This window comes from Carica papaya, chromosome 2 (genome assembly GCF_054855325.1).
Source record: "Carica papaya isolate Zhongbai chromosome 2, ASM5485532v1, whole genome shotgun sequence".
Taxonomy (NCBI): domain Eukaryota; kingdom Viridiplantae; phylum Streptophyta; class Magnoliopsida; order Brassicales; family Caricaceae; genus Carica; species Carica papaya.
The window spans coordinates 5,035,118-5,062,606 of NC_142310.1; the positions used below are offsets into that span (position 1 = coordinate 5,035,118).

General features: G+C 36.2%; 3 protein-coding genes across 9 annotated transcripts; 1 reads left to right on the forward strand and 2 right to left on the reverse strand.

Moving 5' to 3' along the window:
• Positions 1 to 171: 171 nt before the first annotated feature.
• CYT1 (Glucose-1-phosphate adenylyltransferase family protein) lies at positions 172 to 4,485 on the reverse strand. 7 transcript variants are annotated; one of them, XR_015816849.1, is made up of 7 exons: positions 4,069 to 4,093; positions 2,690 to 2,822; positions 2,186 to 2,248; positions 1,854 to 2,093; positions 1,058 to 1,730; positions 361 to 491; positions 172 to 216 (listed from the first exon to the last, which is right to left on the reverse strand). XR_015816849.1 is itself a non-coding variant. In XM_088212896.1 (6 exons), the coding sequence occupies exons 2-5, from the start codon at positions 2,798 to 2,800 to the stop codon at positions 1,059 to 1,061; spliced, it is 1,086 nt and encodes a 361-aa protein (XP_088069022.1). In that variant the 5' UTR covers positions 2,801 to 2,822; positions 4,069 to 4,100; the 3' UTR covers positions 172 to 216; position 1,058. The 7 variants fall into 7 exon arrangements, 6 of the variants coding, with proteins under 6 accessions (XP_088069022.1, XP_088069021.1, XP_021908583.1 ...); XM_088212896.1 differs by lacking the exon at positions 361 to 491 and having other exon boundaries at positions 4,069 to 4,100; XM_088212895.1 differs by lacking the exon at positions 172 to 216 and having other exon boundaries at positions 274 to 491.
• A 13,271-nt stretch (positions 4,486 to 17,756) lies between these two features.
• On the forward strand, positions 17,757 to 21,872 carry LOC110819277 (uncharacterized). Its single transcript, XM_022048407.2, has 2 exons — positions 17,757 to 18,226; positions 21,166 to 21,872. The coding sequence occupies exons 1-2, from the start codon at positions 17,872 to 17,874 to the stop codon at positions 21,702 to 21,704; spliced, it is 894 nt and encodes a 297-aa protein (XP_021904099.2). The 5' UTR covers positions 17,757 to 17,871; the 3' UTR covers positions 21,705 to 21,872.
• A 1,687-nt stretch (positions 21,873 to 23,559) lies between these two features.
• Positions 23,560 to 27,106, reverse strand: LOC110819293 (wall-associated receptor kinase-like 20). Its single transcript, XM_022048425.2, has 3 exons — positions 26,199 to 27,106; positions 26,010 to 26,069; positions 23,560 to 24,831 (listed from the first exon to the last, which is right to left on the reverse strand). Exons 1-3 carry the CDS (start codon positions 26,986 to 26,988, stop codon positions 23,768 to 23,770), a joined length of 1,914 nt encoding a protein of 637 aa, XP_021904117.1. The 5' UTR covers positions 26,989 to 27,106; the 3' UTR covers positions 23,560 to 23,767.
• Between the last annotated feature and the right edge of the window lie 383 nt (positions 27,107 to 27,489).

Here is a 27,489-nt window from a genome sequence, read left to right on the forward strand (position 1 = left end):
AAATTCTGCCTCCTAATCCCAATTAATCTGATAAAACAATCTGTAGGAGACTACAGTTTTCATTTTTTTCAATTAATTAATTTGGGTATTTTCATTTTTGTTAATAGATTTAAAATTTTAGTATAAATCAATTTTTTTTTTTGGCGATTATTGTATTGTAGTGCTCTACCGTTTGAATCTGCAGGTAAACATGTTTCTGAAAGGTTTCTGCTGCACCTGTTTTTTTTTAAACCATTAAAAAAAAAAAAAAAGCAATTAGAAAAGGTCCAAAAAAAAAAGGCAAACAAGACTCATCACTCATGTCATTCATCACGTGGCAGACAGGATTGACAGACTGAGACATTAGCTCTTATTGCTTACATACAGCCTGCCTTATTGGTGCCTGCAGGTACTCTTTCTTTTCTTCGTTCATGTAGAGTCAACCAACATATCACATGGTAATTTGCAGCAATACTAGCAGAAGCCGAGTATTAATTACTGGAAGAGGAACCCTGTTATAATAATATTCAATGAGGATACCAAATTTTGATACCGTAGTTATTAATTAACAAAATGTATAGATATTGATCAATCACATCATTAACGTGATCAAAACTTTTATAATAAACTTTCGTGTAAACCAATGAAGTAGGAGAAAATATTGAAAGAAGAAAGGAGAAGCTGCCGACACTAGAAGATGGGGCCTAGGAGGGACAAATTAAAAATTGCCAACATGGGATCCTACCGACACTCCCATAATAACAAAGGAATATACATTTAAAACAATTCATCAATGGAAAAGATCACATGACAGAAAAACAAACTGATAATTTATTTTCTATATACACACTAATGTTACATATCTCAGACTCATTCGTATCCCTTCTCGTGCATCTAAACAAATAGAAACCGACTCTTCAACTCTCAACTTCGAAGACTCAACACCAACTGGAATTGCAGAAAGGAGCAATGGAGGAAAAAAAAGGAACAAGCCCATTTTTCAAACAACAGTCACTTGCTAGTTCCTAAACAGTGTCTACTTCTCTGAGAACTAATAAACAATGAATGATAATAATACCTCACATGACAATCTCTGGCTTCAAAATGCTAGACTTGATCTCTTTGTGGGGTAGGACTACGCCTCCGTTGCTGTAAATTTCATCGCATACATGAACATCTTCGCCGAGAATGGTCATGTTCTCTACACGGGCCCATTGCCCAACAGTGCAGTGCCATCCGATGATACTGCTAGATATGCATGCGTGCTTCTTGATGCGCACTCCACGCATCACTGTGCAGCGAGAGAGTCTTACCCCTGACTCAACAACACAACCAGGGCCAATGGCAACATCTGGTCCAATTAAACAGCCTTCTCCGATCTTGGCAGTCTCATCCACCAAGACATTTCCCACAATGTGGGTTCCAGTTGCCAGCTTGGACGAAGATTTTTTTCTCAGGGAGTCAAGGTAGAGTCTCAGGCCTTTAATGTAGTCTCTTGGCTGTCCAATGTCCATCCAAAACCCTGGCAGGACCATGGCATAAAGCTTTTGTGCTGCTGCAATCTGAGGAAAGACCTCTTTCTCAATGGAGGTGGGCCTCAGCTCAATTCTATCAAGAACTGACGGATTCAACAGATAGATTCCAGCATTGATTTTGTTTCCAACAAATATCTTTGGTTTTTCTACAAATCTCTCGACTTTTCCTGTGGACTCTTCCATAACCACCACCCCGTACTTTGATGGCTCATCTACCTAAGGATAAGGCCACATGACTCTAATCATTTTGATTTCCACTTTGTTTCATAACTCCTCTGAAGAAGATAAATGAAAGGAAAAAGAAAACAGAGATAAAAAAATTTTAAGTTCAAATGTTACCTTTGTAACCATTATTGAGGCCTCTCCCCCATGTCCTTTATGGAATTCAATCATTTCTTTGAGTGGATACTCACTGATAACATCACTGTTGAGGACGAAAAATGGATCTCCAGAACCATCAACCAGCTTATCCCTGGCAAGAGCCAGAGGACCAGCAGTGCCAAGTGGCTCAGTCTCTTGTGAGCATGTGATTTTGATTCCAAGTTTTGTCTCAAATTCCTTTAAAAAGTTTAGCATCACCTGCATAAACAAGAAATACGCCCATCAGCATCCACATTTCAGCTACACATTATCAGTCACCAAGTGCTTCAAATCACTGCACAATTATTTACCTCTGGTTGGTAATTAATAGCCAAAACCACTTCATCTACTCCAATTGCCTTAAGAGCTTCTATCTGCAGAGAACATGGCAACACACAGTAGGATGTATGAGTAAAAAACAGAGAACGAACTAGACAAATATCTTAGTTTTCCTTTCCTGTTTCCATCTTGAAGAAGAAATCAGGCTTTATTCTGTTCCTTATAGAAACTGCAAAATGTACTAACCAAAGCCCCGACCATCCCACCAACAAAATAAATAAATAAACTCAATTATCAAAAAGTTAGAAGTTCCAAAAATTGGCACTTTAGTTAATTTAATTCTCTAGATTGTTTTAGTACCAATGAACTCATGATTGTACAAGCATAAGCTGCTTCTCAATACATGACATTAAACATGGAAATCAAAGAAATAGATTTTATTCATCTTGAAAATCATGATGGAGATTTGTACTAGAAGATAAAGAAACAAGAAGAAGCCACTTAACATCGGACTTCTAAAACAAAGATCCATGTACCTGATGAAGAATCATGGGTTTGTTAGCAAAATCAACAAGTGGCTTCGGGACACTGAGTGTCAGTGGCCTCAAGCGTGTTCCAAACCCTCCAACAAGGATGAGTGCCTTCATGTTCCTCCTGTTCCTGCAGAGACTGCAAAGCAAAATTTTTAGCAGCAAGCTAACACAGACTAACTGCGAAAAGTCCAAAACATAGTTAGCAAATGAATCACTCCATCTTCTCCCACCCAAGAAAAGGAAACAAAAAAGAAATGGAAAGCCGCATTTCTGCAGGATTCAATGACAAATAACGAGGTCTAGAACAATTATAAGGGACCTTCTGCCTGTGTTCACTGTCAGTAACCTGTCAAAGCTGAGTGAAAGTTACGCTTGCCACGAATTAAACAAGGGAGAGGAAATCCTAATCTTTTAAGCAGAAATGAGAAAAACAACTAAACCTCAAACGCATGTCACAAAATCAATTATAACTCTAAAAGCATGAGCAAAAATTTATCCAAATGGTCTAGCTAGCACTAGGATATGACTCCAGTTGTCACAGGCAAGGCAGATTCAATGAGAACAACAAATCCTTTTCATGTCATGATCAGTTACTGCATATAGGACATTGAGCCTAAAACGGAATATAGTTCCAGGGTAAGAATAGCTTTCAACTAAATGACAGAGAGTTTAAACCGCTTTATTCTTCTTTTCGTAGAAGGATTTCCCGATTCTATTCTTTATAAGTTGCATGTATTTCTATGAAGGCTCAACTTGAGAAAACTACAGAGTAGCAAGACCCAGATCAGACGTATAAATGTATACATTCTATAGAAAGCATAATTGAACACCCCCTCTCCCCTCCAACAGCTGAATCCAAAGAAATAATCATCCATGAGTGAATTAAACCAAAATCATGCTTCCAAATGCATAAAGTGAAAGCACTGCACTAAGAAAACCTAAATCTAGAAAATTTCACCTGAAGATGACAAAGAAATTTATTCTTTCAACTAAGCAGAGCAGAGCCTGATCCCCACTTACAGGATAATAGTCAAACCATTTTCCGTATTTTTTATAATATACATCAAATAAATCAATCCATAAAGCTAAAAAAAGTTTAAAACAACATTTGTTTCTTCTACATGGCGATTTTAATTATTCATCACTGGGAGTTGCAGAGATGCCCTGTTAGGGGAGCAAGTGAAGAAATCTCATGAAAACTACATGAAATCAACACAACATTAGTACTTCTTACCAGATCTAATAAAGCAGACGACGCCTACCACAATAAATCACTCCAGAAACGAGATTAAACTAAAAAGTTCTTAAAATCCCATTTGGACAAAACCAATTAAAGAAACGCGTAAACAACCCAGAATTAAACAATACCAAACAACACGTACATTGCCAAACCATCCCAAGGATCCACAACGCGTGACTCCAAAAAGAGCAAAAAAAAGCACATTAAACGAAGCCGTAAACGGCAAGCTACCTTTAATCCAAATCATAAGCAACAGCTATTCAAGCCCGAAATCCAGCATGCAGCACACGTAACCATTCAAAGCTCATCAAACCGAAAAAAAGCAACTCGAAGTAATAATACCTATCAGTAATTACCTTCAAAATTAAGACCCTCGGCGGATCCAAAGCCCAGAATTGAGTTACACGCCGAACTCGGGCCCGCGACTCACTAGACGAACGAAACTAAATTGAGCCAACGCGGCGAGTCGCGCTCCCGCTTTTTTTGGCGGACGGACACCGAACGATACGTCAGAGTCTGAGCTGTAAGAAGGGCGTTGGTTAAGGAGAGCAAAATCAGAAATTGGCTAATATTTATACACGTAAAAGATGAACTAAAAATAAATTAAATAGTTTTAATAAAATACAATTACAATCAATAAATTTAATAAATAAAATTAAAATAAATAACAAATGTGATTTTTAATATTAATACGTGAAAAAAATAGTCGGATTTGAAATGAAATATTTTTTGTTTAGTTTTGAGTTAAGGATATGGTTTGGCGTCCACAAAATTTGGCAGCTTATCACGTTGATGATGGTCTGATATGCATCATCACTTTAATGTTTTCCTTCTTTAGTTTTTTTTTTTTTTTAAATTTAATATTTTTAAAGGGATATAAATTAAAATTAACATTATCACTTAACATAAAAATTACTTTAATAATTAACTATAATTTTTTTTCATTTTTTCTTGGTTTTTTTTTTTGGAAAAATAATTGTGTAGGTAGTTGAATAATTAGTATTTGAATAATCAACATTTGAGTGATTATAATATTGGATAATTGTTAACTCATGGGATTATAATGGAGTAATTATCTTGGATAATAAAGTAATAGCGGATATACTTTATGCTAAAATAGTAGATTAATGTTAACATAATGGGGGTTTTTTTTTTTGTACGTTCTTTATGGTAAAAATAAATTAATAAATGATTGCTAATATGGGAATTTGCTAATAATATAGTTTTTATATAATTTCACTTTAAGATGGGGATTTTTGTTTTATTTTTGAAATAAAAAATATATATGTGGGATTAAACATATTTCTCACTTGATCAACTATAAATTCCAGCACTCAATTAATAGATTATGCGGTCAAAAATCTCTTTAAATTTGCACTAAGTTTTAAATTTCAGACATAATATACAAGCCAATATTACTTATTTAAATTATAAAATTGGTATCGGATGTGAAGTATATATAATTATTAATTGATAATTTGGTTTCTCGATAATTGGTAAATTAGTAACTTAAACGACCAAATCCAAAATTAATGAATATGTTTTCTAGATAATACCAAATTGGGAAATAAATTAACTAATTAATCCCAAGTCGAAAGGGACAACAAAACTTAATGTTTTAGATAGTGTAGTTATAAGAAACTGCCAAAGAAAGGTCATGGGTCGATGGTTTAATTAATTGGAGAGTGTCAACGCAACTAACATGGTAATTTGTTCTTTAAATTATTTTTAATTAATATAAAAACTAATTAATTAATCAAAATAAAGTCTTGATTAAAGTCAAAAAATTAATTCCAATTTGACACCATATCTAACCAACAATAATGTCTTGCTCGTGTATTAACCTACCATACATACATATATATTTTTTTATCGGTTAGATCATATCAACCATAATAAAATTAATATTCATTCATACATGACCCATGTTATTGTCGTATAGCGTGCAATTTAATATGCATATGCGCCGCTAATTAATCAAATTAGCATATGATTTTTGATACGTGATAATTCAATCAACGTACATATTTTATAATTATTGAATAAAAAAATATATTTACATTCATTATGTGCTGTCGAGATATTTAAAGCATTTACTATTTACTATTTTTTAAAAATTACTTTGTTTAAAAAATATTTGTATTATTTTGTGTATTTAAAAATAAATAAATACATTAAATGGGATTGAATATGATAAAATATATATTAGACTATCAAATAGAAATCACCACATAAATTCAAATATCCATGGGTTACTACTATTATTATCATCTTTATGTGTTTATTTATTTATTTATTAAAAGTAAAAATTCATATATATAATTATGAAATCAGATTTTCAATTATTTAAACCCGATTAAGTTTTATGATAATAATTTTATGTTAGCTTATTAAGTCCATCTAAAAAATATATATATATATATTAATTAGACCCATCATCTACTCACACGTATATACGTGTGTATTTATATTGGATGTCAATTTTTTAAATAATGAATTGAAAATTAAAAAGAAATTTTTGTGTGTTGTGAGACATCTAAATTCAATATAAATTGAAAAAAAAAATACAAATTTAGAAAAAAAAAAATGTGGAGACACCAAAATCACTACTAACTAAATAAAATTTCCAATTGAGTGTGTCAAAACCCCAACCAAAATAATTAACTAACCCTTTATTTATTAGATTGATGTATGAATGTTGAGTACACAATGTCCATAAATCTCAATAAAACAATCTAATGGCTGAGAAAATGAGAAAATAAGAAACCAAGATTTCTCCTAAATTGGAATATGCCTAATAAACACAAGACTACCCTCTCTCAACTTGTTCGTACCTTGACAACACTTCTATAAGTATATTGGGACCGACCAATAAGAAAAATAATTTGACTAACAAAAATTACAATTGAAACACCCATTTCATATTACGCCAATCTTTTGATTTAGTGATGAATTGCTATATCAATTAGTTAATAATTTAAAGTAATCTAATGTATAATATATTCCAAAGTAATTTCTTATCTATTATACTAACAATTAGGGTGTGACAAACTAATAATTAATTAATGTGTTAAACAGCTTGGAATAGGGAGATACGAATGAAGAAACCAAAGCCTGTTCGTTTATTCGCCATGCAAAAATAAACTAGAAAATGCTTGGGAAATTGGTGAGCACAGCTCAGGCCACCTCAGCAATTTTTGTTGGTTTTATATATATACATATATAAAAGAAGAGCAGTATATATATATATATATAGAGAGAGAGAGAGAGAGAGAGAGAGAGAGAGAGAAATTGCTGCATGCCTAACAATGGACTAATTATGCATTCACAGTTCTGAAAAAATGTAACATCAAGAAATTTTGTTAGGCTTAATTTTGCATCATTACCTACTTCCAATTATAAAAATGAAACGGGGATGTGCTACCTTTTCTTAGTGGCTTGAAAGTTTGTACTTACAAAAGTGATTAGATTCATATGTTAATTGCAATAAATCAGGTTCAAAACACCATGATTTTGAAGTTTGCTTAATATCAAAGGCCTTAAAAAAAATGAATATATAAATTATTTCTAAAAATACATAAATATATATATATATATATCAACACAAATAGATTAAATGATTTTCATACGGGCTTTATCAATAACAGGAAATTAAATAGATTTTTAAAGAGAATTTTAAAAAAACTTTTTAATTTTTTTTTTGAAACCATACATGGTATTTTCTTGACTTATTTTTTAGTAAAATAAATTTATAAATCGATCAAAAATGTATAATGTTAAGTGTACTATTCTATGATTTTATCAAAATACTTTTAATTAAAATTTATAAAATCTAAGTTATGTATTATTTTATCAACATAAGAATTATCCTGTCAAATGCTCTAGAGTGTAACAGCCTGAACCCCAATATCGGTGGGTATGGATGTTTGCTCAATATTTTAAATTAGTAGAACCGATAAATATTAAATATGCAGTGAAACTATACTTTAATATGCATATTTTATGATTGAATAACTATTTGTTTACAAATACTTGAGACACCTAAAATATAAATTAATAAAGTTTTTTTCATCATCTTCTATTAATCTTAAACTTGTTTCTTATCTCCTCTTACCTAGATGAGAAGTGAATTGGAGTGAGCTTTATGAGCTTAATAAAAAAAATAATTTTATAATGCAGACTTACATATACACATTTATGCAATATATAAAATATAAAAATATTATAATTGAGTAAATATCAAATAAAACATCACAATAACAAAATAAATCAACACACGAAACATATTTTAACTATCTCTCTTCTCATCTAACTCTTGTTTCCATTTCAAATCACGCTAGAATTCTCTCAATTCACACTTATTATTCTCAATTATCTTTTCTTAAGCATATTCTCAATTCCATTCTTTTGTTTTTCACTCTTTTCTCTTACATAAGTCTTACATATACAAAATTTGCACACATATATATACGGATTCACATCTTTCTCAAAATAAAACAGACAGATTCGCTCACACACAAATATCTCCAGTCGTATTTCATTTGGATTATTCACCCACACATATCACTCAACCAAAACTTATAGTTTCACATTATTTAGTCTTTTAAAGCTTATTTAGTTACCATCGTGTGATGCCCGTTGTATCACTATCGATAAGAAACAAAAAAGAACCCTATATCGCATGGATAGTACAGACACAATCTCACATTGGCCACAATAGATATGGTTGTTAGGTGATCCACATGCTCACATATACATATCTACATCTGGACTAGGTTTCAAATAACTATCCATGTGCAGATTTACCATGCTTACTGAACTTCAGCGACACACGCTGTAACACCCATTTTTTTTTCTTTAGCGACATTGTCTCAATTATATTAGGATACAGAACACCCATATCTCATTTCAAATCAATCATACACATAAGGAAAAATATTGAAACCAATTACTCAATTTCTAAAAGAAATTCTTAACTGTAGACGTATCAATATAGTTGCTTATGAATTTCATAAATTCCTGTTTTTACACATGATTTACATTGCTACCAAATATGTAATTATACCGTTCTACCAGTCGTAAACTCTGCTCTATTTTCTCTATACGTTAGGTTCGAAAATTCGTAACTTCGATCCAATCTGCAGTCCTACTTCATCTGTAATTGATAAGGAATGAGTATATACAACTCAGTATAGTAAATTTAAATCACAAATATAGCATGAAAATCCAATTAAAAGCCTATTCTTCTATGTTTTCCCTTTTCGTTACCTTGGTCATGCTTTATTTTCTACCCACAACCCCTTATTACTACTCACCTAACTCTAATGTAATTACAATGTCTCATTGATGATAAATTGTCAATCATACTAGGTGTGGTTACCTTATGACATCATCCCCTCGGCCCTAACCTGGCCACTCACCCACACTGTTACCCCAATCCGTCACCAATATTGGCGGCTCCTCTTTCCTTTTCTACCACTCGACCCCTAGCTGGCCACCCACACACACACTGTTACTATTTTCTTTCGTCACCAACATCGACAACTCAACTCGTTACCAATCTGGCAACCCCCAAACATCACCATTATCAGCAATCGACTTACTTTTTTTAAGTGACAACAATTGATATCAGCGTCCCCACCTCGACTACCACTAATGGAACCTCACCCTGTCCCTACTCAATATGCCACACATACATGCATACTTAACCCACACGCCAGTCATTCTAACTTCAGTTATTACCAAGCAACCAACATTTCCATGCAGTTTTTAAATTTACAAGTATATTTACATAATATACACTAATACACATCCACACAAATATACATCCACACAAATACACACACACACACAACCCTTACATGCACACGCTCATTGTTCCCTAACCTTTATCCCAATCCCCTTTCTCTTCCACTCACTTCACCCCTCATCACACCTACCACTGCCACTCTTTCCAACTGTCCCACTCTCAGTCCCTCTATTCCCTCCTCTCTATGTTATTCGGCTCCCAGTACTCTTCTCTCTATCATTATCACCCACTCTTTATGCCCTCCCCAACCATCCGCAGCAGTTTTCCCTTCCTGCCTCCTTCTCTCTCTCGGCATTTCGTCTCCTATTCTTCCGTACGTATTCTGTTTCTCCCGACTCACCCATCCCGTACCAGTTCACCTCTCCCCCCCACAGATTCTCTTACACCTATTAACTCACCGTCCTCCTCCCTCTTTCCCATAACCGAAATCTTTCTTTCACTCTCCTATTCCTTCTTTCTTCTACTTCCTTTTCTAGTTCCTTACACTGTCTAGACAACACATATCCGTACCTATTGACCTCTCCTCCCACGACTTCCTCTACTTCTCTTCATTCATAACCCCAACCGAACCGTTCCGTCACTCACGGTCTCTCTCCGCTCTCCCATTCCATCAATCACCTATTTTTTGTTTTCATTTCTTTTATTGTCTATACATTCTTTCAAAATTTGTAAAAATAAGTCCATAATTCATCATCATCCTATATTCGAAATTTAAATTCACTATACCTTCATTCCTCATCGTTTTTTGCACATTTGTAGCTCACACCGCCGCCTTACTTGTTTCATTCTTCTCTCGCTCTCTCTTTTCATTTCTTCCCTCTCCGACTTCTCTCTCTCTTGAATCTTCTATCACTAGCCTCCTCCTTTTTCCCTTTCTCCCCTTTTCTTTTCTCTTTCGTTTTTTTTTTTGTTCTTCCTCTTATTTATACTCCACCTACTACTCATCCTGGCTGTCCATCCCATCTCCCCATCTACACTCATCCTAACAGTCCATTCCCTCTCACAAACCCCACCTATCCTAACTGTCCATTTCCTCTCCCAAACGACACCGTTCACTCCTCTCCCTCTCATATATATATATATATATTGATATATTATTATTATTATTATTACTATATATATATATTTTTTTTTCCACCCAACTTTCAGTTACTACATACTTTTCTCCTTTAAAAGAAATTGAGTCCCTCAAATTTCGTTACATTACCTTAAAGAGTTGCAGATAATTATTTCTTATCTCGTCCTCTCGTTCCCACGTTACTTCCTCATCCGCGTGATGTCCCCATTGTATCTTCACCATAGGTATTATCCTACTTCTCAATTTCCTTTCTTGTCGCTCGAGAACCCGAATCGGTCATAAGTCAAATCCTTTTCCAATGGCAACGATTCATACTGTATATATGGTTCAGATCCGGCTGATATATTTGTAGCATAGATATGTGGAATACATTGTGAATCCCACTATATTGAGGAGGAAGTGATATCCTGTACGAAACCATACCCACTTTCTTGAGAATTTCAAAAGGTCCTATGAAGCATGGACTTAACTTCCCTTTCTTCCCAAACCTTAACAAACCCTTCATTAAGGATACCTTCAAAAACACATGATCCCCTATTTCAAAGCTCAAATCCCTCTTGCGATTGTCTGTGTATCCCTTTTGCCTACTTTTTGTAGCTTGTAAATTTTACTGTATTACTGACACTTTAACCGTAGTTTCTTTCACTAATTTCAGTCATAACAACTGTCTCTTTATAACTTCCTCCCAACACATTGACGACCTGCAGGACCTACTGTATAGAGCCTCGTAAAGAGCCATCCCGATGCTAGTACGGTGACTATTATTATAGGTGAACTCCATCAAAGATAGCATATCTTCCCAATCTCCCACTATGTCGATAACACATGCCCACAATATGTCCTCCAATACCTGTATAGTTCTCTCCGTTTGCCCATCCGTTTGTGAATAAAAAGCTGTACTGAAACTCAACTTAGTACCTAATGCTTGTTGTAAACTTTCCCAAAACTTAGAGGTGAATCAGGAATCCCGATCGGAAATAATCGATAAGGGAATGCCATGTAATCTTACCACTTCCTTGATATATAACCTAGCCAACTATTCTACTGAATCAGTCACCCTCATTGCTAAGAAATGGAAGGATTTAGTTAAATGATCAATTACCACCCAGATATTATCATGCTTCTTGCGATTCTTTGGCAACCCGGTCATAAAATTCATGGAGACATGTTCCCACTTCCACTCGGGTATGGGTAAAGGTTGTAACAAACCCCCAGGCCTTTGATGTTCTGCTTTCACTTGCTAGCATGTGAAGCACCTCGACACATACTCGACCACATCTCTTTTCATACCCCTCCACCAGAAACTTTTCTACAAGTTTTTGTACATCCTAGTACTTCCCGGATGTATAGCAAATTTGGTGTTATGAGCCTCACTAAGTACTTTTTTCGTATTGCACGATCACTGGGAACACACATTTTGGTTCAAAATCTAAGTAATCCATCACCTTGTACACTAAAATCTCTTGCTGTCCCCTGTTCTATCCCCTTCCGGATCGTCTATATCTCGGTGTCCATCATCTGTCCCTCCCAGATTTTCTGAACCAAGGTAGGTTGAGCTCTTAAACTAGCTACATATTTCCCATTACCTCTGTCTTGAATATGTAGCTATTGCATGGCTTCCCATGAATTCCACTCAGACACCATCAAATGAGCCAACACCCCAGTACCCTTCCGACTGAGGGCATCTACCACCGCATTTCCTCGTCCGGAATGATACCTGATCTTGCAGTCAAAGTCTTTCAACAAGTCCATCGATCTCCTCTATCACATATTCAACTCCTCCTGAGTGAAAAAATATTACAAACTCTTGTGATCTGTATAAATTTCAAAAGTTTTCTTATATAAATAGTGTCGCCACAGTTTTAAGGCATAGACTACTACAGCCAGTTCTAAATCATGGGTCGGATAATTCTTTTCATGTATCCTTAACTGTCGGGAACCATAGACTATAACTCTCCCCTGCTGCATTAGTACACAACCCAATCCGATATGAGATGTGTCGTTATACATTGCATAACCTCTTTCTCTCGACTGGATGACCAATATCGGGGTAGTAGTAAGTTTGCGTTTGAGTTCTTGGAAACTGATTTCACACTTATCATCCCATTCGAACTTCACATTATTTTTATTCAATCTAGTAAGAGTCACCGCAATACTCGAGAATCCTAGGACAAACCGGCGATAATACCCAACTAATCCTAAAGCACTTCGAATTTCTAATATAGTCTTCGGCCTTTCCCACTTTACCACTACCTCTACCTTTGTTAGGTCTACAGATACCCCATCTTTTGACACAATATGACCCAAGAATGCTATTTGATCCAACTAGAACTCACATTTACTGAATTTTGCATACAACTTAGCTCTCCAAAGTATCCCTAGCACCATTGCCAAATGTTCCGCATGTTCTACTGGATCCCTCGAGTATATCAATATATCATCTAAGAAGACAATCACATAACAATCCAAAAGGGGCCTGAACACTCGGTTCATCAAGTTCATGAACACTGCTGGTGCATTTGTTAATCCAAAGGGCATCACCAAAAATTCATAATGTCTATACCGCGTGCAGAACGCCGTCTTAACAATGTCTTCTGCCCTAATCCTTAACTGATGATACCCCAAACTTAGATCTATTTTTGAAAATATCTGTACTCCTTGTAATTGGTCAAACAAGTCGTCTATACTCGGTAAAGGATACTTATTCTTTATCGTTACTTGGTTCAGATCCCGATAATCAATACACATTCTCATAGTTCTATCCTTTTTCTTAACAAATAACACTGGAGCCCCCCACGGTGACACATTCAGTCGGATGAATTTCTTATCTAGTAGTTCCTATAATTGCCTACTTAACTCCAGTAATTCTAATCTCACCATCCGATATGGGACTTTGGAAATTGGCTGTGTGCCAGGCTAGAGCTCTATGGTGAACTCGACATATTTATTTGGTGGCAGTCCTAGAAGATCGTCCGGGAACACATCCGAAAAATCTCTCACCACCGGTATCTCTTGGAGTGTGAGTCTCTTACTCTCGTTCCCTATTAAAAACATTGGTAAGATTTTTAACTCATGCATTTATTCATTCCAGACTACTCTGTATAATACCTTAAAACAAAGTTTATTTATTTACTTATTTTTCCCATATAACAAAAGATTTTTTGTTAGGGATTCTAAATACCACTCTCTTGTGGAAATAGTCTACATGAGCATGTTGTGCAACAAGCCAATCCATTTTCAGTATTACATCAGAGTCTTTAATGTCCAGCAAAATTAAATCTACCTTTAGTCTCCTCCCCTCTATTTCTATTTCACATGAATTAAACATTATATCAGTACGTAAAGCGCCATTGGTTGGTGTGGATACTACAAGTACACGATCTAATACCATGGATTCCACTCCTATTCTAGATGCAAACATAAATGATATAAAGGAATGTGTGGCATCAGGGTCAATTAATACTTTAGCAGGAATATTTAAACTGTAAATTGTACATTGTATTACTTCTAAAGTAGCAGCTGCCTCTGGAGCTATTATGGTAAATACCCGACCCTGAACCATCGACCTACTAGGCTCTTTGGGCAGAGAGCAATCACACACGAAGTCCTGAGTACTCCCATACTGGTAGCAGCCCCGACTGCGACCCATGCACGACCGATCTCCATGGTTCTTACCACACCGCATGCAACCTGTATTATTCGGAGGTATATGGTGACTTGGTGTTAGATCTTGTATCATTCTCTGCCTCTTCTTTATTTAGCCGGATGGGAGTGGTGGTCGTCTATAACTGAAAAATTCCCTACTATTCTCAGGATGTTCCTTATACAGTGTCTCTACCAGTTGCACCTTCTCTAATACCATCTGATAAGTAGGTAGCGCAAACATAGCTACCTGGTGATATAACTCTGGCCTCAATCCCTTCTCAAACCTTCTAGCCTTGCTCGCCTCATTCATCATAACTTCGGGCGCAAACCGACCCAAATCTATGTATCTTTTGTTATATTCCACCACTAACAATCTTCCCTGTCTAAGTTATGTGAATTCTGCTTCTTTTCGTTGTCTTAGAAAATCTGAAAAGTACTCCGCATTGAAAGCTTTTAGGAACACATCCTAAGTGATTTGGGGGATCAGAGCTCCTTTTTTCAATTTTCACCAATGTTCTGCTGATCCTCTTAACATGAATGTGGCTAGTTATACCTTCTATTCAGTGGTCGCAGTTATCACTTCAAATAATTTTTCTATTTATTTTATCAAATCTTCTGCTTCTAATGGATCAGAGCCCCCATTAAAGGCTGAAGGATTTAATCTTTGATATTTCTCAATGTTGCTCGTATCCACTATACCTTGGTGAACCCCCCTGTTGTGGCACAAATATTGTCTCAGACCGTAGTTCTCTCTCTCGAATCATAGTTGCTAGGCTTTCAACTACTCTGCATAGCTGGTTAAAGTCCTCCTGATATGTCCTTGATTGTCCCGCATGGGGTGCAGGCGGAACAGTAGAGGATCTTGATTGGGGGGGCATTGCTTGGTATGGGGGCGGTCCTTGAAATACAGCGAGGGGCACCTGGTGCAATGCAGGTGCTCGTTGTGGAATTTTCGGTGAGCACTGCGCCGTGGGGCGAATTCTCGACAAGGTCAGCCCCGGCCCTTCTTCATCATTTCCCTTGATCTACTTGCAGGATAGGGACACACGTTAGTATTTCTCTTAACCTTGCTCTGATACCAACTGTAACACCCTGTTTTTTTTTCACCCAACTCTCGATTACTACACACACGCCTTCCCCTCCTCAATTCATGACTAACGAATTAATCATCTTATTAATTATTCACAATTTCCTTATTCTACCATCAAGAGTTTCTCTCATTCTTCCACATATTTGCTACACATTTTATTTTTGAATTTACCTAAATTTCCTATTTCTGGAACTATTTTATATATTTATCTTGTTATGGCTTATTCAATATATTTCTCTTACTAACCTACACTTCTCTATTTATTTGGCGTTTGTTTTTCAGATCTTTTCAACTTATTCAATTTTTCATTTAAACGTCTAAAATCTATATTAACTTTTAAGATTCATAATTTTTGCACATAATCTAATACAAATATAATTATTTTAATTTCTACACATAATTAAACACAAATACATATACTATTACATACACACAGATTACGCATTCATGCGTATAACATGTGTACACACATATATTATAATACAAATATGTCCCTCACTATATGTCTCACGTAGATTATATATTTATATTTGCACAAACAATTTCTGATACATACACACATATCTGTACTTAAATACAGATATACAATTACACACAATATACTATAAATATAATTATTCATGTATTTATTCTTATCAATTCATATATCATTCATAATATATTTTTATATATATACACACAAATGCATAATAACGTATATATATATACACTATACAAATACAAATTAGACATACTAATTATATTTATATTACATTACACATACATTTAAACATTCACACATATTGCACTATATATATACATTTACATAAACATATAATTTATGTCTCCGTATGAAATACATATAATTCTTACCTAAAGTGTGATAAAAAAAGATTTGAAAATCTTTTATGACTCAGTCTACAGTCCCCTCAGAAATTCAGATACAATTTGGATAGTTTTTCTCATTTATAATAAAAGATACATTATTTTACGAATAATTTTAGAAATTATATAATACGAAATAAGGAACATATTTTATCTTGGGACATGTAGTCCCGATCACCAACATCATCACGCGCTACCACACGCGTGTCACTGGAAATATCAAGCGCTGATGCCGAGATCAATACGCGTTGTCGCGTGCGACATACCAATAGTAGATCTGGTATTCGTACTTTTTTTTTCTTTTCTTCTTTTTTCATGTCTTCTTCTTCTTCCTCCTTTCCCACAACTTCTTTTTTTGTCCTTCCTCTTATCTTATTCTTATTCTTATTCTTCTTTTCTCTCCACCCGATCATGACTCTTATCTCTTTTCTTCTCATTCTTCTTCCAGTTACGAGTCCTCACGTCGCACAACTCACACGACCTTCCACCTTTTTTTTTTGCTACAGTGTCGCGCAACACCACCCGACCCTTCTCTCTCTTCCGTAAATTCTGAACTTAGCTCATGTATCACTTTAATGGGCAAACACCTAACCCTTATAACATACTATAGCCCGAGGTGGCGAAGAGCCGACATTGAGGTGTCAAACCTTCCCGTCGATGTGAACTCTTGGGGAAGATTAACATGTTATCCCTAGAGTAACTTTTATCTATTAAGCGACGATCCTTTCACCGGCACTGTTGGATCACTAAGGTCGACTTTCATCCCTACTCAACAAGTGGGTCTTGCAGTCAAGCTCCCTTCTGCCTTTGCACTCGAGGGTCAATCTCCGTCTGACCCAAGAAAACCTTTGCATTCCTCCGTTACCTTTTGGGAGGCCTACGCCCCATAGAAACTGTCTGTCTGAGATTGTTCCTTGACTTGTTGGTCCTAACACAAGGTTAGAATTCTAGCTCTTCCATAGTGGTATTTGATTAATGGCTTGGGTTCTTTATGATCCCAGAGGCACATCCCTGTGGCTTTTTTTTTTGTATTTTCTTTATTCATTTATAATTAATTATATATATATATTATTATTATTATTTTTTCACCCAGCTGGTACCTGGCTATTACATGGAGATTATAAATTAAATAAAATATTAACCAGCATATTTTTCAATTAGATTAAAAAAAAAAACCCTTCAGTGGAATCTTCAAGTGCAAAAAAGGCACGCTACCATAAAGCCCGAATTTGCCACGAGTTTCAATGATGTTTTAGGCCCAACATAGTCCTTACATGACCTCTTTCAAGCCGCCCAAAACGACGCCGTTTTTCTCAGCCTACTCCCGCTATAAATACCTACTAGCATTTTCCTTCGCTCTCTTAATTCTTCGCAAACCCTAATACGCAAAACTACAGGAAGGCAGCCAGGTGGCCGAAACTCAGATCCCGTTTCTCTATCCATTACCCGATATCGGCTGATGGCGATTGACAAAACTGATCCGAGCCCGCAACAGCCGAGCAAGCTGCGGTGGGGGGAGCTGGACGAGGACGATGGAGAGGATCTGGACTTCTTGCTGCCGCCGAAGCAGGTCCATGGACCGGACGAGAACGGGATTAAAAGGGTGATCGAATATAAGTTCAACGAGGACGGGAACAGGGTCAAGATCACCACCACGACGCGGGTCCGGAAACTCGCGAAGGCTAGGGTTAGCAAACGGGCCATGGAACGGAGAGGCTGGGCTAAGTTCGGCGATGCAGTCCACGAGGATGTTGGTAGTCGTCTCACCATGGTATCGACCGAGGAGATCCTTCTCGAACGACCTAGAGCGCCTGGTATATCTCTCTTCTAGCTCTCTCTCTCTCTCTCTGTATATGTATGTATGTATGTATACTATATATGTATATGGATAATGTTTATTTGCTGAAATTTTATAAATAAATATGTGGATAGGCAGGATATGTAGCATTGCTCTGGGTTTCTGCTTTCAGTTTGAGTGATTACAGGAGGTTTTGTTTTGCTTATTCGTTTATCAAGAGGGGGAAACTCTGGTTACTATAGCTATGACTTTGAAATGCTCTTTTTTACACCATTAGCTTAACTGCAGAGTTGGATCTTCGGATTCTAGGGATTAATTGATTTTAGACTTTATTTGTAGATTCGTTTTTGCGTTTGTGTTCGGGAAAATTAATGTTCATTCATAGCCTCTCTCATTGGACTAGATAGATATTGATTTCTCTAAAGACTGCAAATGCTTTTCTGTTATTTAAATTTAACTTTTCAAAATTTAAGCATTGAGTTTAAATAGGTTAAGGTGGCTAATTAGCCAATCGCATACTGGCTGCATGGCTGTAATTTTATGTGAATGGTCAGTACGCCCACCGATAACAGTGCTGTTGGTGCTCTTATACCAATGAAGCTGAACTCTAGTTTCATTTTTGGGTCACTAACTACATTCATAACATGTATAGTTCAGTGTACCTTGGTCTGTGCTGGGGATTTCGTTTTCCTTGTTTGGAGAAGTACTTTTGTGGTTCATTTGCGGATGGTGTCTAATAACCAATGACATATCTTAGCCCAATTTGACAGGTCGGTTAGTTCACCAAGAGCAACCCTTCTTAGCATCTTTTAACACTGAAATAGATGCTTGCTTTTACTTGTGAGCTTTTAGCTACGGTCATAAGATTTCTTTTCCTTTTAAAGGCAAAAAAGTTTATAATCATTTATGAGGCACCAAGGAATTCTGCTAATGGACTGAAGATGTAATTTAGACTAGTGAAATAAGAGGAGTCTCATAATATATTTTCTCATTTTCTTTCATAACAATAGCCAATTAGCCAATGATGCTTCTACAGTGTTAGCTGTTGTTTTGTGTGAATGGTCAGTAAGGTCAACAAGGATATCATTTTGTTTGTGGCCTTTAATAGTGAAGCAGAATTCTCCTTTACTTTCAGGTTGTTAACTATATTGATAAAACGTGCAACACATTTTAAATATTTAATTCTCTTTTGAAGTTTTGCCATTTCAAGAAGTCAAAGTTAGTATTGTTGCTTGTTAGTCAATCTCAGCGTAGCTAAATAATTCTCTCATGTTATGTTGACACTCGGTGCTCATTTGTATGATTGTTAATCAAAATTAAGCTTCAAGTTTGAGGCCAGTAGATGCCTTGATAGATTGTGAAATGTTGCTTCCTCAATCTATGTCATATTTCCTTCTTCATTTAGTCTGGAGTTACTAGTTTCACCATATGACTTTAAGAAAGTGCTTACCCTCTCGCCCTATCTATGGCTGTGCGTATGTATATTATTTGTGGTATGGATATTTTTTTTCTTTGCTAAAATCTTAGAAATGTGATTTTGGTTAGGTAGGATATCGAAAGAAAATTGAATATTCTTTTGGCTTCCGCATTGTTGGTTTCTGCTTTCAGTTTGAGTGGCTACAAAATTGATTTCTTATTTTGCTTATTTGTTAATTACAAGGTGGAAGCTTTGGTTTGTTACAGTTGCAATTCAATGATACAATAAGGGTCATTTGAAATATTCTGTTTTTCTCTCTGGGCTTAATGGCAGAGTTGGATATTTCTGTTCTATAGGTTTATGGAGATTAAGTTTCATCTGCAGGTTCCTTTTTTGTGATTGGGAATGATATTTTTTTGGATGATAAATACTTGAATTGGACTTCTCATGATATTTAAATATTATTTCTCTAAATACATCTAGTGCCCTTTCTTTTAATTTGTTTGTTTGAATAGAATACAAACGTTTTAACAGGTTAAGGTGGCTAATTAGCCAATCACATACTAGCCCCATGGCTGTATTTTTTGTGTGAATGGTCAGTAAGCTTACCGAAAACAATGCCGTTGGTGGCTTGTTACTAATGAAGCTGAAATCTGGTTTCATTTTTGGGTCACCAACTACATTCTTAAAATTTATAGTTCAATACACCTTGTTTTGTGTCTCTTTTATGTTTCCTTATTTGAAGATGAACTTGCATGGTTCATTTGCAAAGGATGGTTAATTGCCCATTGCATGTTTTAGCCTTATGTGAATGAAATTTTTTTTGTTAGTATCCTTTAATGGTAGCAGATATGTGCTTTTACATTTTGGTTTTTAAGTATGCTTGCAAAATGTTTTCCTTTCTGAAGGCCAAAATGCATAAGGTTTTAATGTCCACATAATAGATTGAATCTTTCCTTTTGACTTCAGCTTATATGAAATTGGTTTGACTCTATTATTTAACATAATGTTATATCATTCATGAGGTGCCAAATGGATGCCACTTACAAGAGAGTTGATCTGTAATTCTGAAATGAAAAGTGGTCTTGAAGTCTTATTTTTTGTTTTAATATAGAACTTATATTTCTCATGGCCCAGATCACATTCAAAACAGCATTAAGAGTGTTGTGTGAATGGTCAGGAAGCTCACCAAGAGGGAACATTTTGTTAATGGCTGTTAACAGATTTAAACATAAAATTTTCTTCCAAGTCATTTCTAGGGGATATGCAGGTCAAATTATGTATTTGCAGCCTGTTAGTCTATCTCAAGTTGCTAAATTAGCTCCATACAATATGCCAGTGCTTGGTATGTTGGTGATCTTCAATAGTGAATCCAAATTATGCCTGAAGTTTTAGGTAGGTTGTTACCTCCTGTTCAGTTTTGGAGTAAAAAATTGAATTTGAATGTCAAGTTAAAGGACCCATTGGGATACATATCTGTGACATTTTTTTTTTTTTTTTACTATTCTTGGCAACATCTAAATTTGGAAATGATGCAGGTTCCAAACCAGAAGAACCAAAAGTGGCAGGAGATAGCTTGGCTCAACTTGGTAAAGGAGGTGCCATCCTCATGGTTTGCAGAACCTGTGGTAAGAAAGGGGACCACTGGACATCTCGATGTCCTTACAAGGATCTTGCCCCACAAACTGAAGCTTTTGTCGATAAACCTGCTGCTTCGGAAACATCTGCTGCAGCTGCAGGAAGTGGCAAGTCAACTTATGTTCCTCCAAGCATGAGGGCAGGAGCAGAGAGAACTGGTGGATCGGATATGAGACGTAGAAATGATGAGAACTCAGTTCGAGTCACAAACTTATCCGAAGACACTCGGGAACCAGACTTGCTCGAGCTGTTCCGAACGTTTGGACCAGTTACTCGAGTTTATGTTGCCATTGATCAGAAGACTGGCGTCAGCAGAGGATTTGGTTTTGTCAACTTTGTAAACAGAGAAGATGCTCAGAGAGCTATCAACAAACTCAATGGATATGGTTATGACAATCTCATCCTCCGGGTTGAATGGGCCACTCCTAGAGGAAACTAGGTGCCCTTGTTTTTGTTCTCTCTATTTTAAGGCTCTTGAAAAAAGTTATGAAGGCTTGATGATGGATCCGTAATGTGATTTTTTGTTAGTTTTAATTTATAATTTCACATAACTTTGTAATTTACCTATTTTTGTTTCTCTTTTATATTCTTAGTTTATACGTGTTAATTTGTTGCGCCAGATTTTTATACTGGTTATTATTAGGTTCATTAAAAAAAAAAAAAAATGTTTTCATAAGTTATTGATGGTGGCATCATCGTGTGTGTGTGGGGGAATAAATTTGGTCCAAACAATCTTAATATACCTTAAAATTAAAATTGGTTACCCGCCAGTTTCTAATTATTTATAATAAAATTTAGGTTTTGCATTTCGTAGGTTGTTTTGTTGGTGATTAAGGTTCCATTCTTCCGATGCTAATTTACAAGTTATTGTGGGTAAAGTTTCGAATTTTAATAATGTGGTTTTTCTGTTGTGTTAGAGAACAATTTAATTTCAATGCATAGAAATCAATGTGTAAAATATGTCTTAACAAAAATCTTCAAAACCAATTAAAGTGATTTACTCAGATGTGTGACATGTAAACGCTAATGCACGATAGTCTGGTGATATCTGAAAGGTGACTGATAAATTTTAGTATCTACTTATTTCAAACAATTCGATATTCTATTTATTATGTATATTACTTAACCTCTCCTCTCACCCATTTCTCCAACTCATGTGGGTACGGCCCACTGCAACTCTAATCCCGGTTCGGGCCATCGGCTCACTGGCAAACTCGGATCCAAATTCACAAAGCTAGAGTAAGCACTACAACCCGATTCACGAACCCGAATCATATGCGACGTCGTTGAACCCCCCGTCCTAAAACTACAACATATCGGCGCCTTCCCACACGGAGCCGCATTTTGGGTACCGTTGATGAATGCGTGACACAAGCTTGTCGACGAGCAATCCAACGGTGACCGAAGCAACGCGTCTGTACAGTTGAGGTACATGATAGTGTTACTGCTGGTGACGTTGAAAGGGAGACTGCTGTTGAGCTGGATGCCTTGGTGGACCATATCGGACGTGACGCAGGTGTTGGATAATAGCCCTGCGGGCTTGATCACTAGCCGTTGGATCGAAGGGTCGATGGAGATGATTGGGTAGGAATTGTTGACCGTATCGAAGATGGGTGCGCCCGCATCGCAGCGGATCTTATAGGACTGGTGACCGCACGCGGGATCGGTGCTTAGCGGGTAGGGTACCGGGGTGGTTCCGCAGTCAGGACATTGGTTGGTGGCAGACCATGCGCTCCCTGCGCACAGCAGCAGAGTCACAATCGGGAGTAACCTGTGAAACATTTTCATGATGAAATATGTGGGATTAGGATGTTTAGATCAGTTGTTATGTATTGAAAAATGTATTCGTTTTACTTAAGGTGGATATTATTAGATTTTTGATAAATGCTTTGGCTCTTAAAATGGAAAATTAAGATCATTGCTGTTTAAATTGTGTTTGGTAAGGAGGAAAGTCCGGTAAAAGGATCTCCGGGATTGATTAGATAATGGGAAAATTTGGTTTAACCCATTTATACTTTTGCTAAAGTTTGGTGCATGCAGATAATATGATAGGTTAAAAATATAATATAAATAAATAGGATTCACAAAAGCAATCATCTATTCAATGTATCAATAGATTTTATCCGAAGAAATTGGTCAAAGATATTAACGCAATTTATAATTATTAAAATATTTTGTTTATTTTAATGAAATAATAAGTTAATTATCGATTAATAATTTTAAATAAAATCTTTATTAAAATTAAAGTGGAATCTATTGAAAACTTAAGAAAAAAAATTTTAATCGCAAGAATATAAAACATAAAATACATTGGTTATTTTATTTATCATATTAACAAAACTAAGTAGGCAAAATGTTCAATTAATGCACATTCAAATTATCCAACTTACACGAACATGTATTTGAAAACAATAAATTAAAACTTTGACCCAAAAACACTTCTTAGGTAATATATATAATTTGAAAATACAATTTACATGTCTGCATATGCGTGTGTATTAACTAGGCTTTTTTCACTTCTGCTGCTGCAATACTCATGATATACCCAATCTCCTCTGTCACTTCCTTCATTGAAGGCCTATTCTGTCTCCTTTCCTCCAAGCAACCCATTGCTAGAAAACCCAGAGCTTTCATGGTGTCCACCTCTACTTGACTTGCTTTCTTTTTCAGCAATGGATCAATCACCTCAATCAACCTCTCTTCATCCACCATTCTCTGCACAAATACCGCCAGGTTCACATCATCCTGGTCTCGGTTAAAATCAATAGCCTTCTGAGAAGTTAGAAGCTCCAACAACACCACACCAAAACTATAAACATCACTCTTATCAGTCAATTGATAGTTCCGATAGTACTCTGGGTCTAAGTATCCGAGGGTTCCTTGAGCACATGTCGATATATGGCTCATATCGGTATGAGCTAATCGAGAGAGTCCAAAATCTGAAACTTTAGCATTCAATTTCTCATCAAGAAGTATGTTACTAGACTTGACATCTCGATGATAAATAGGGGGAACTGCGGAGGAATGAAGGTACGCGAGACCTTCAGCAGTGTCGTATGCAATTTGGAGACGACATTTCCAGGTTAATTGGCTTCTTTCATCGATTCCCATAGCATGCAATCGATCATATAAATTGCCATTGGCAATGTACTCATAAACCATGACAGGTTGCTCAAGCTCCACACAACATCCAAGTAAACCTACAAGGCTCCTATGATTGACTTGACATAAGATTCTAACCTCATTGAGGACTTGGTCAGTGCCTTTGGCGTTGCCTAACTTGGCACATTTCATGGCTACTGCAGTACCGTCTTCGAGAATTCCTTTGTAGACATCTCCATACCCACCGGAGCCGAGTAGGCGATCTCGAGAGAAATTATTGGTTGCTTTCTTGACTTCTTTTCCGCTGAAGACTTTGGCCATCTTGCCAGCATTGTTGGCGTTGAGGATTTCCTCGCGCTCTTTTCTAAGTCTCTCTTGTGTTTCTATCATCCGTCTGTATCGTTTGTAGAGAAGAAAGGAAATGGTGGTGACAATAAGTGCTGCTCCAATGCCAGAAATTAAGCCTGCAAGTCCATAAATCTTCGTAACTTCAAAGTTCCATATTCTCATCTCTAATAAGTACTACAATATATATACACACAGAAAAAGCTATCGATTATTTGCAAAATAACTAAACACATCTTTATGAGATTCTAAGTTTGAACTGATTGTGTATCACGTATATATCATCTTAGAAGGTTATAAGATTATTAACTTTGTCATTATTAATGTATAGTTACAATCTAATTATCAAAATGTATTAAAAAACTAATTTCTAAAGCTGGTATTATTTGTAGTTTCTTTTGAGAGTGCTGCAACATGTAGTTAGTTATTTGCCATTAATTAAATTGTTTGAATTCAATTAAATAATTGCAACTAAGGATGGATTAATATGAATTAGAAGATAGTTATATTATTTTGATTCAATTTAATTAGTAGTGTTTCTAATTGGAACATTTTATCATATGAAGTTGAAACACAGTACCCTAGTTTAAGTAGTTTAATATTAAACATGATTAAATATAATTCACAAGCAAATATATGATTCTTCTTAAAACAAAAATGTTATGATGGTTTGCATTGTTAGACAGTATTCTCATGAAAGGCTTTCTAAATCTTGTAAGTTGGAGAAAATTTGACAATTAAATTAGAACATTGGAATTTAGACCTAACTTTTAGGTATGCTTACATGCATGTATAATAAATATATTATACACGTATATATATATATATATATATATATATATATACAGCTGGGTTACAACTAACTTTTAAATGCTCGCATCAAAATCTTGACTTTTTTTGTTTCTTATTGTTGGCTAAAGGATCAAGATATGAAAGCTCCATTGGTTATTATTATAAGAATAATTGTCACTTCAAGATTGCTTTCAAACATCGTCTGTGTATTTCTTCCTTATCACATACGTAAGATATATATATATATATATATGACTTTGCCAACTTGATAAAAAAAAATACAGATTTTCAATATTTAGGGAAAGAATTATAAAGTGATTCCCAAGTGCTGATTTTAGAAAAGTATAAATAAAAATACTAATTTATTATAAAAGATTAAAAGTTTGTATATACTAGTACGTAATTCAACAGCGGCAACTGAAAGTCTGCAAGCGACAAAAATTAATGCGAAATGCAAACTACCTGACAAAAGTCAAAAAGTGTGGAACCTAAGTCAATAACATACCTGCAATCAGCGCCGTCCGATCAGAGCCATCACAGCCATCAGGATTCTGACACGTCACGACTGCCCACCCAAAAAAAAAAAATCAAGAATTTCCATCGACAAATTAATTTTTTTAATTAGTGTAATCGTATTTACCCGAAAATTAGTCTAATAATCACGTAATTAATACACCCAAAAAATACGACTCACTTTCAGCGCATATCCCTTGAACCGGGTCCCACCGCAGCCCCGATTTACAGAAACACCTATTGACTCCAACAGTATTCGGGTCGGGTCCACAAGTTGAAGTTCCAGCATCGTCACAATCCGACTGAGTTAAACAGATTGGTTCCGGCGGCGACTCCCACTGGATCTCCACTCCCGGGTCCGGCCAGCTGGAGATTGGCGATTGCGGGTTGAGATTGACGAAACTAGTGTAAGCGCGACAAGCGACGTCCCTAACCCGAATAGAATGCGACGTCGTAGAACCACCAGCTCCGAAAGTACAACATATCGAACTGTCGCGGCATGGAGCGACGCCTTTTTCTACGGCGACAGAGCTGTTGACGAAGGAGTGGCACAAGCTTGTGGAGGAGCAGTTGAGAGGGGAGCCGATAAGCATCTCCGTACAGTTAAGAAACATGATGGTGTTGCTGCTGGTGATGTTGAAGGGGAGAGAGGCGTTTAACTGAACCCCCTGCTGGGGAAGATCCGTTGCGATGCAGGTGTTGGGGATCGGCGCAGCGGGTTTGATATCTAGCCGTTGGATCGATGGGTTGATGGCGGTGATCAAGTAGGAGCTGTTGATACTGTCAAACATTAACCTTCCCGCGTCGCAGCGAATCTTGTATGACTGGTCGCCGCACGTCGGTCCCGTGCTGAGTGGGTAGGGAACCGGAGCTCCCCCGCAATCGGGGCAGCGCTTGAAAGAATCTGCTTTCCATGCGCACGCTAGCAGCGCCGCCGTGAAGAGGACGAGCTTAAACATCTTCATTTTCATGGCGCCAGAAGCGTATTAGACATTTGAGGATGATGAGAAGGAAGAGTGGGTTTTATACAGAAGTTTTTTGAAATGGGCGTTTCCTTTTTTGTGAGAGTCAAAGTCAACGATAGGATATCAAGAGGAGTCATTTTGGAAGAATTTTGACGTGCGTGTTTCTTGAAATAAATAGTTTCATTATTCAATTTTGGTCGTTTTGCACGTGAATCCCCATAATTTGCTGGTGAATTTTCTTTTCCCAATCTCATTTTAATGGCGTTATTATTACGTCATGCATGTCGCACAGGATTTAAATTGAATTTTTTAAGGATTTAATGAATACTTCAAATTTAAAATATATATTTTGATTTTATTATTAATACATTTCCATCATTATCCGCAGGCAGCCAGCCAACTGTTTATTTTTGAATTGAAGGCAAAGGAAGACAAGGCCGACCCCCGTTTGTGTGTGTTAGGACCGATTGCACAAATTCAACTTTTCCCCCCTTCAACTTTTTTATT

What these genes read in the sequence shown, in the direction of transcription:
- LOC110819293 (XM_022048425.2), bottom strand. Translation starts at nt 26,988, where the DNA reads ATGAAAATGAAGATGTTTAAGCTCGTCCTCTTCACGGCGGCGCTGCTA. An exon ending in TCAAGGGATATGCGCTGAAA is followed by an intron (nt 26,070 to 26,198) that starts GTGAGTCGTATT and finishes TTGGGTGGGCAG; the next exon opens with TCGTGACGTGTCAGAATCCT. An exon ending in TCGGACGGCGCTGATTGCAG is followed by an intron (nt 24,832 to 26,009) that starts GTATGTTATTGA and finishes ATGGACTTGCAG; the next exon opens with GCTTAATTTCTGGCATTGGA.
- LOC110819277 (XM_022048407.2), top strand. Translation starts at nt 17,872, where the DNA reads ATGGCGATTGACAAAACTGATCCGAGCCCGCAACAGCCGAGCAAGCTG. An exon ending in CGAACGACCTAGAGCGCCTG is followed by an intron (nt 18,227 to 21,165) that starts GTATATCTCTCT and finishes GAAATGATGCAG; the next exon opens with GTTCCAAACCAGAAGAACCA.
- CYT1 (XM_088212896.1), bottom strand. Translation starts at nt 2,800, where the DNA reads ATGAAGGCACTCATCCTTGTTGGAGGGTTTGGAACACGCTTGAGGCCA. An exon ending in AACCCATGATTCTTCATCAG is followed by an intron (nt 2,249 to 2,689) that starts GTACATGGATCT and finishes TGTTCTCTGCAG; the next exon opens with ATAGAAGCTCTTAAGGCAAT. An exon ending in CCTCAATAATGGTTACAAAG is followed by an intron (nt 1,731 to 1,853) that starts GTAACATTTGAA and finishes CCTTATCCTTAG; the next exon opens with GTAGATGAGCCATCAAAGTA.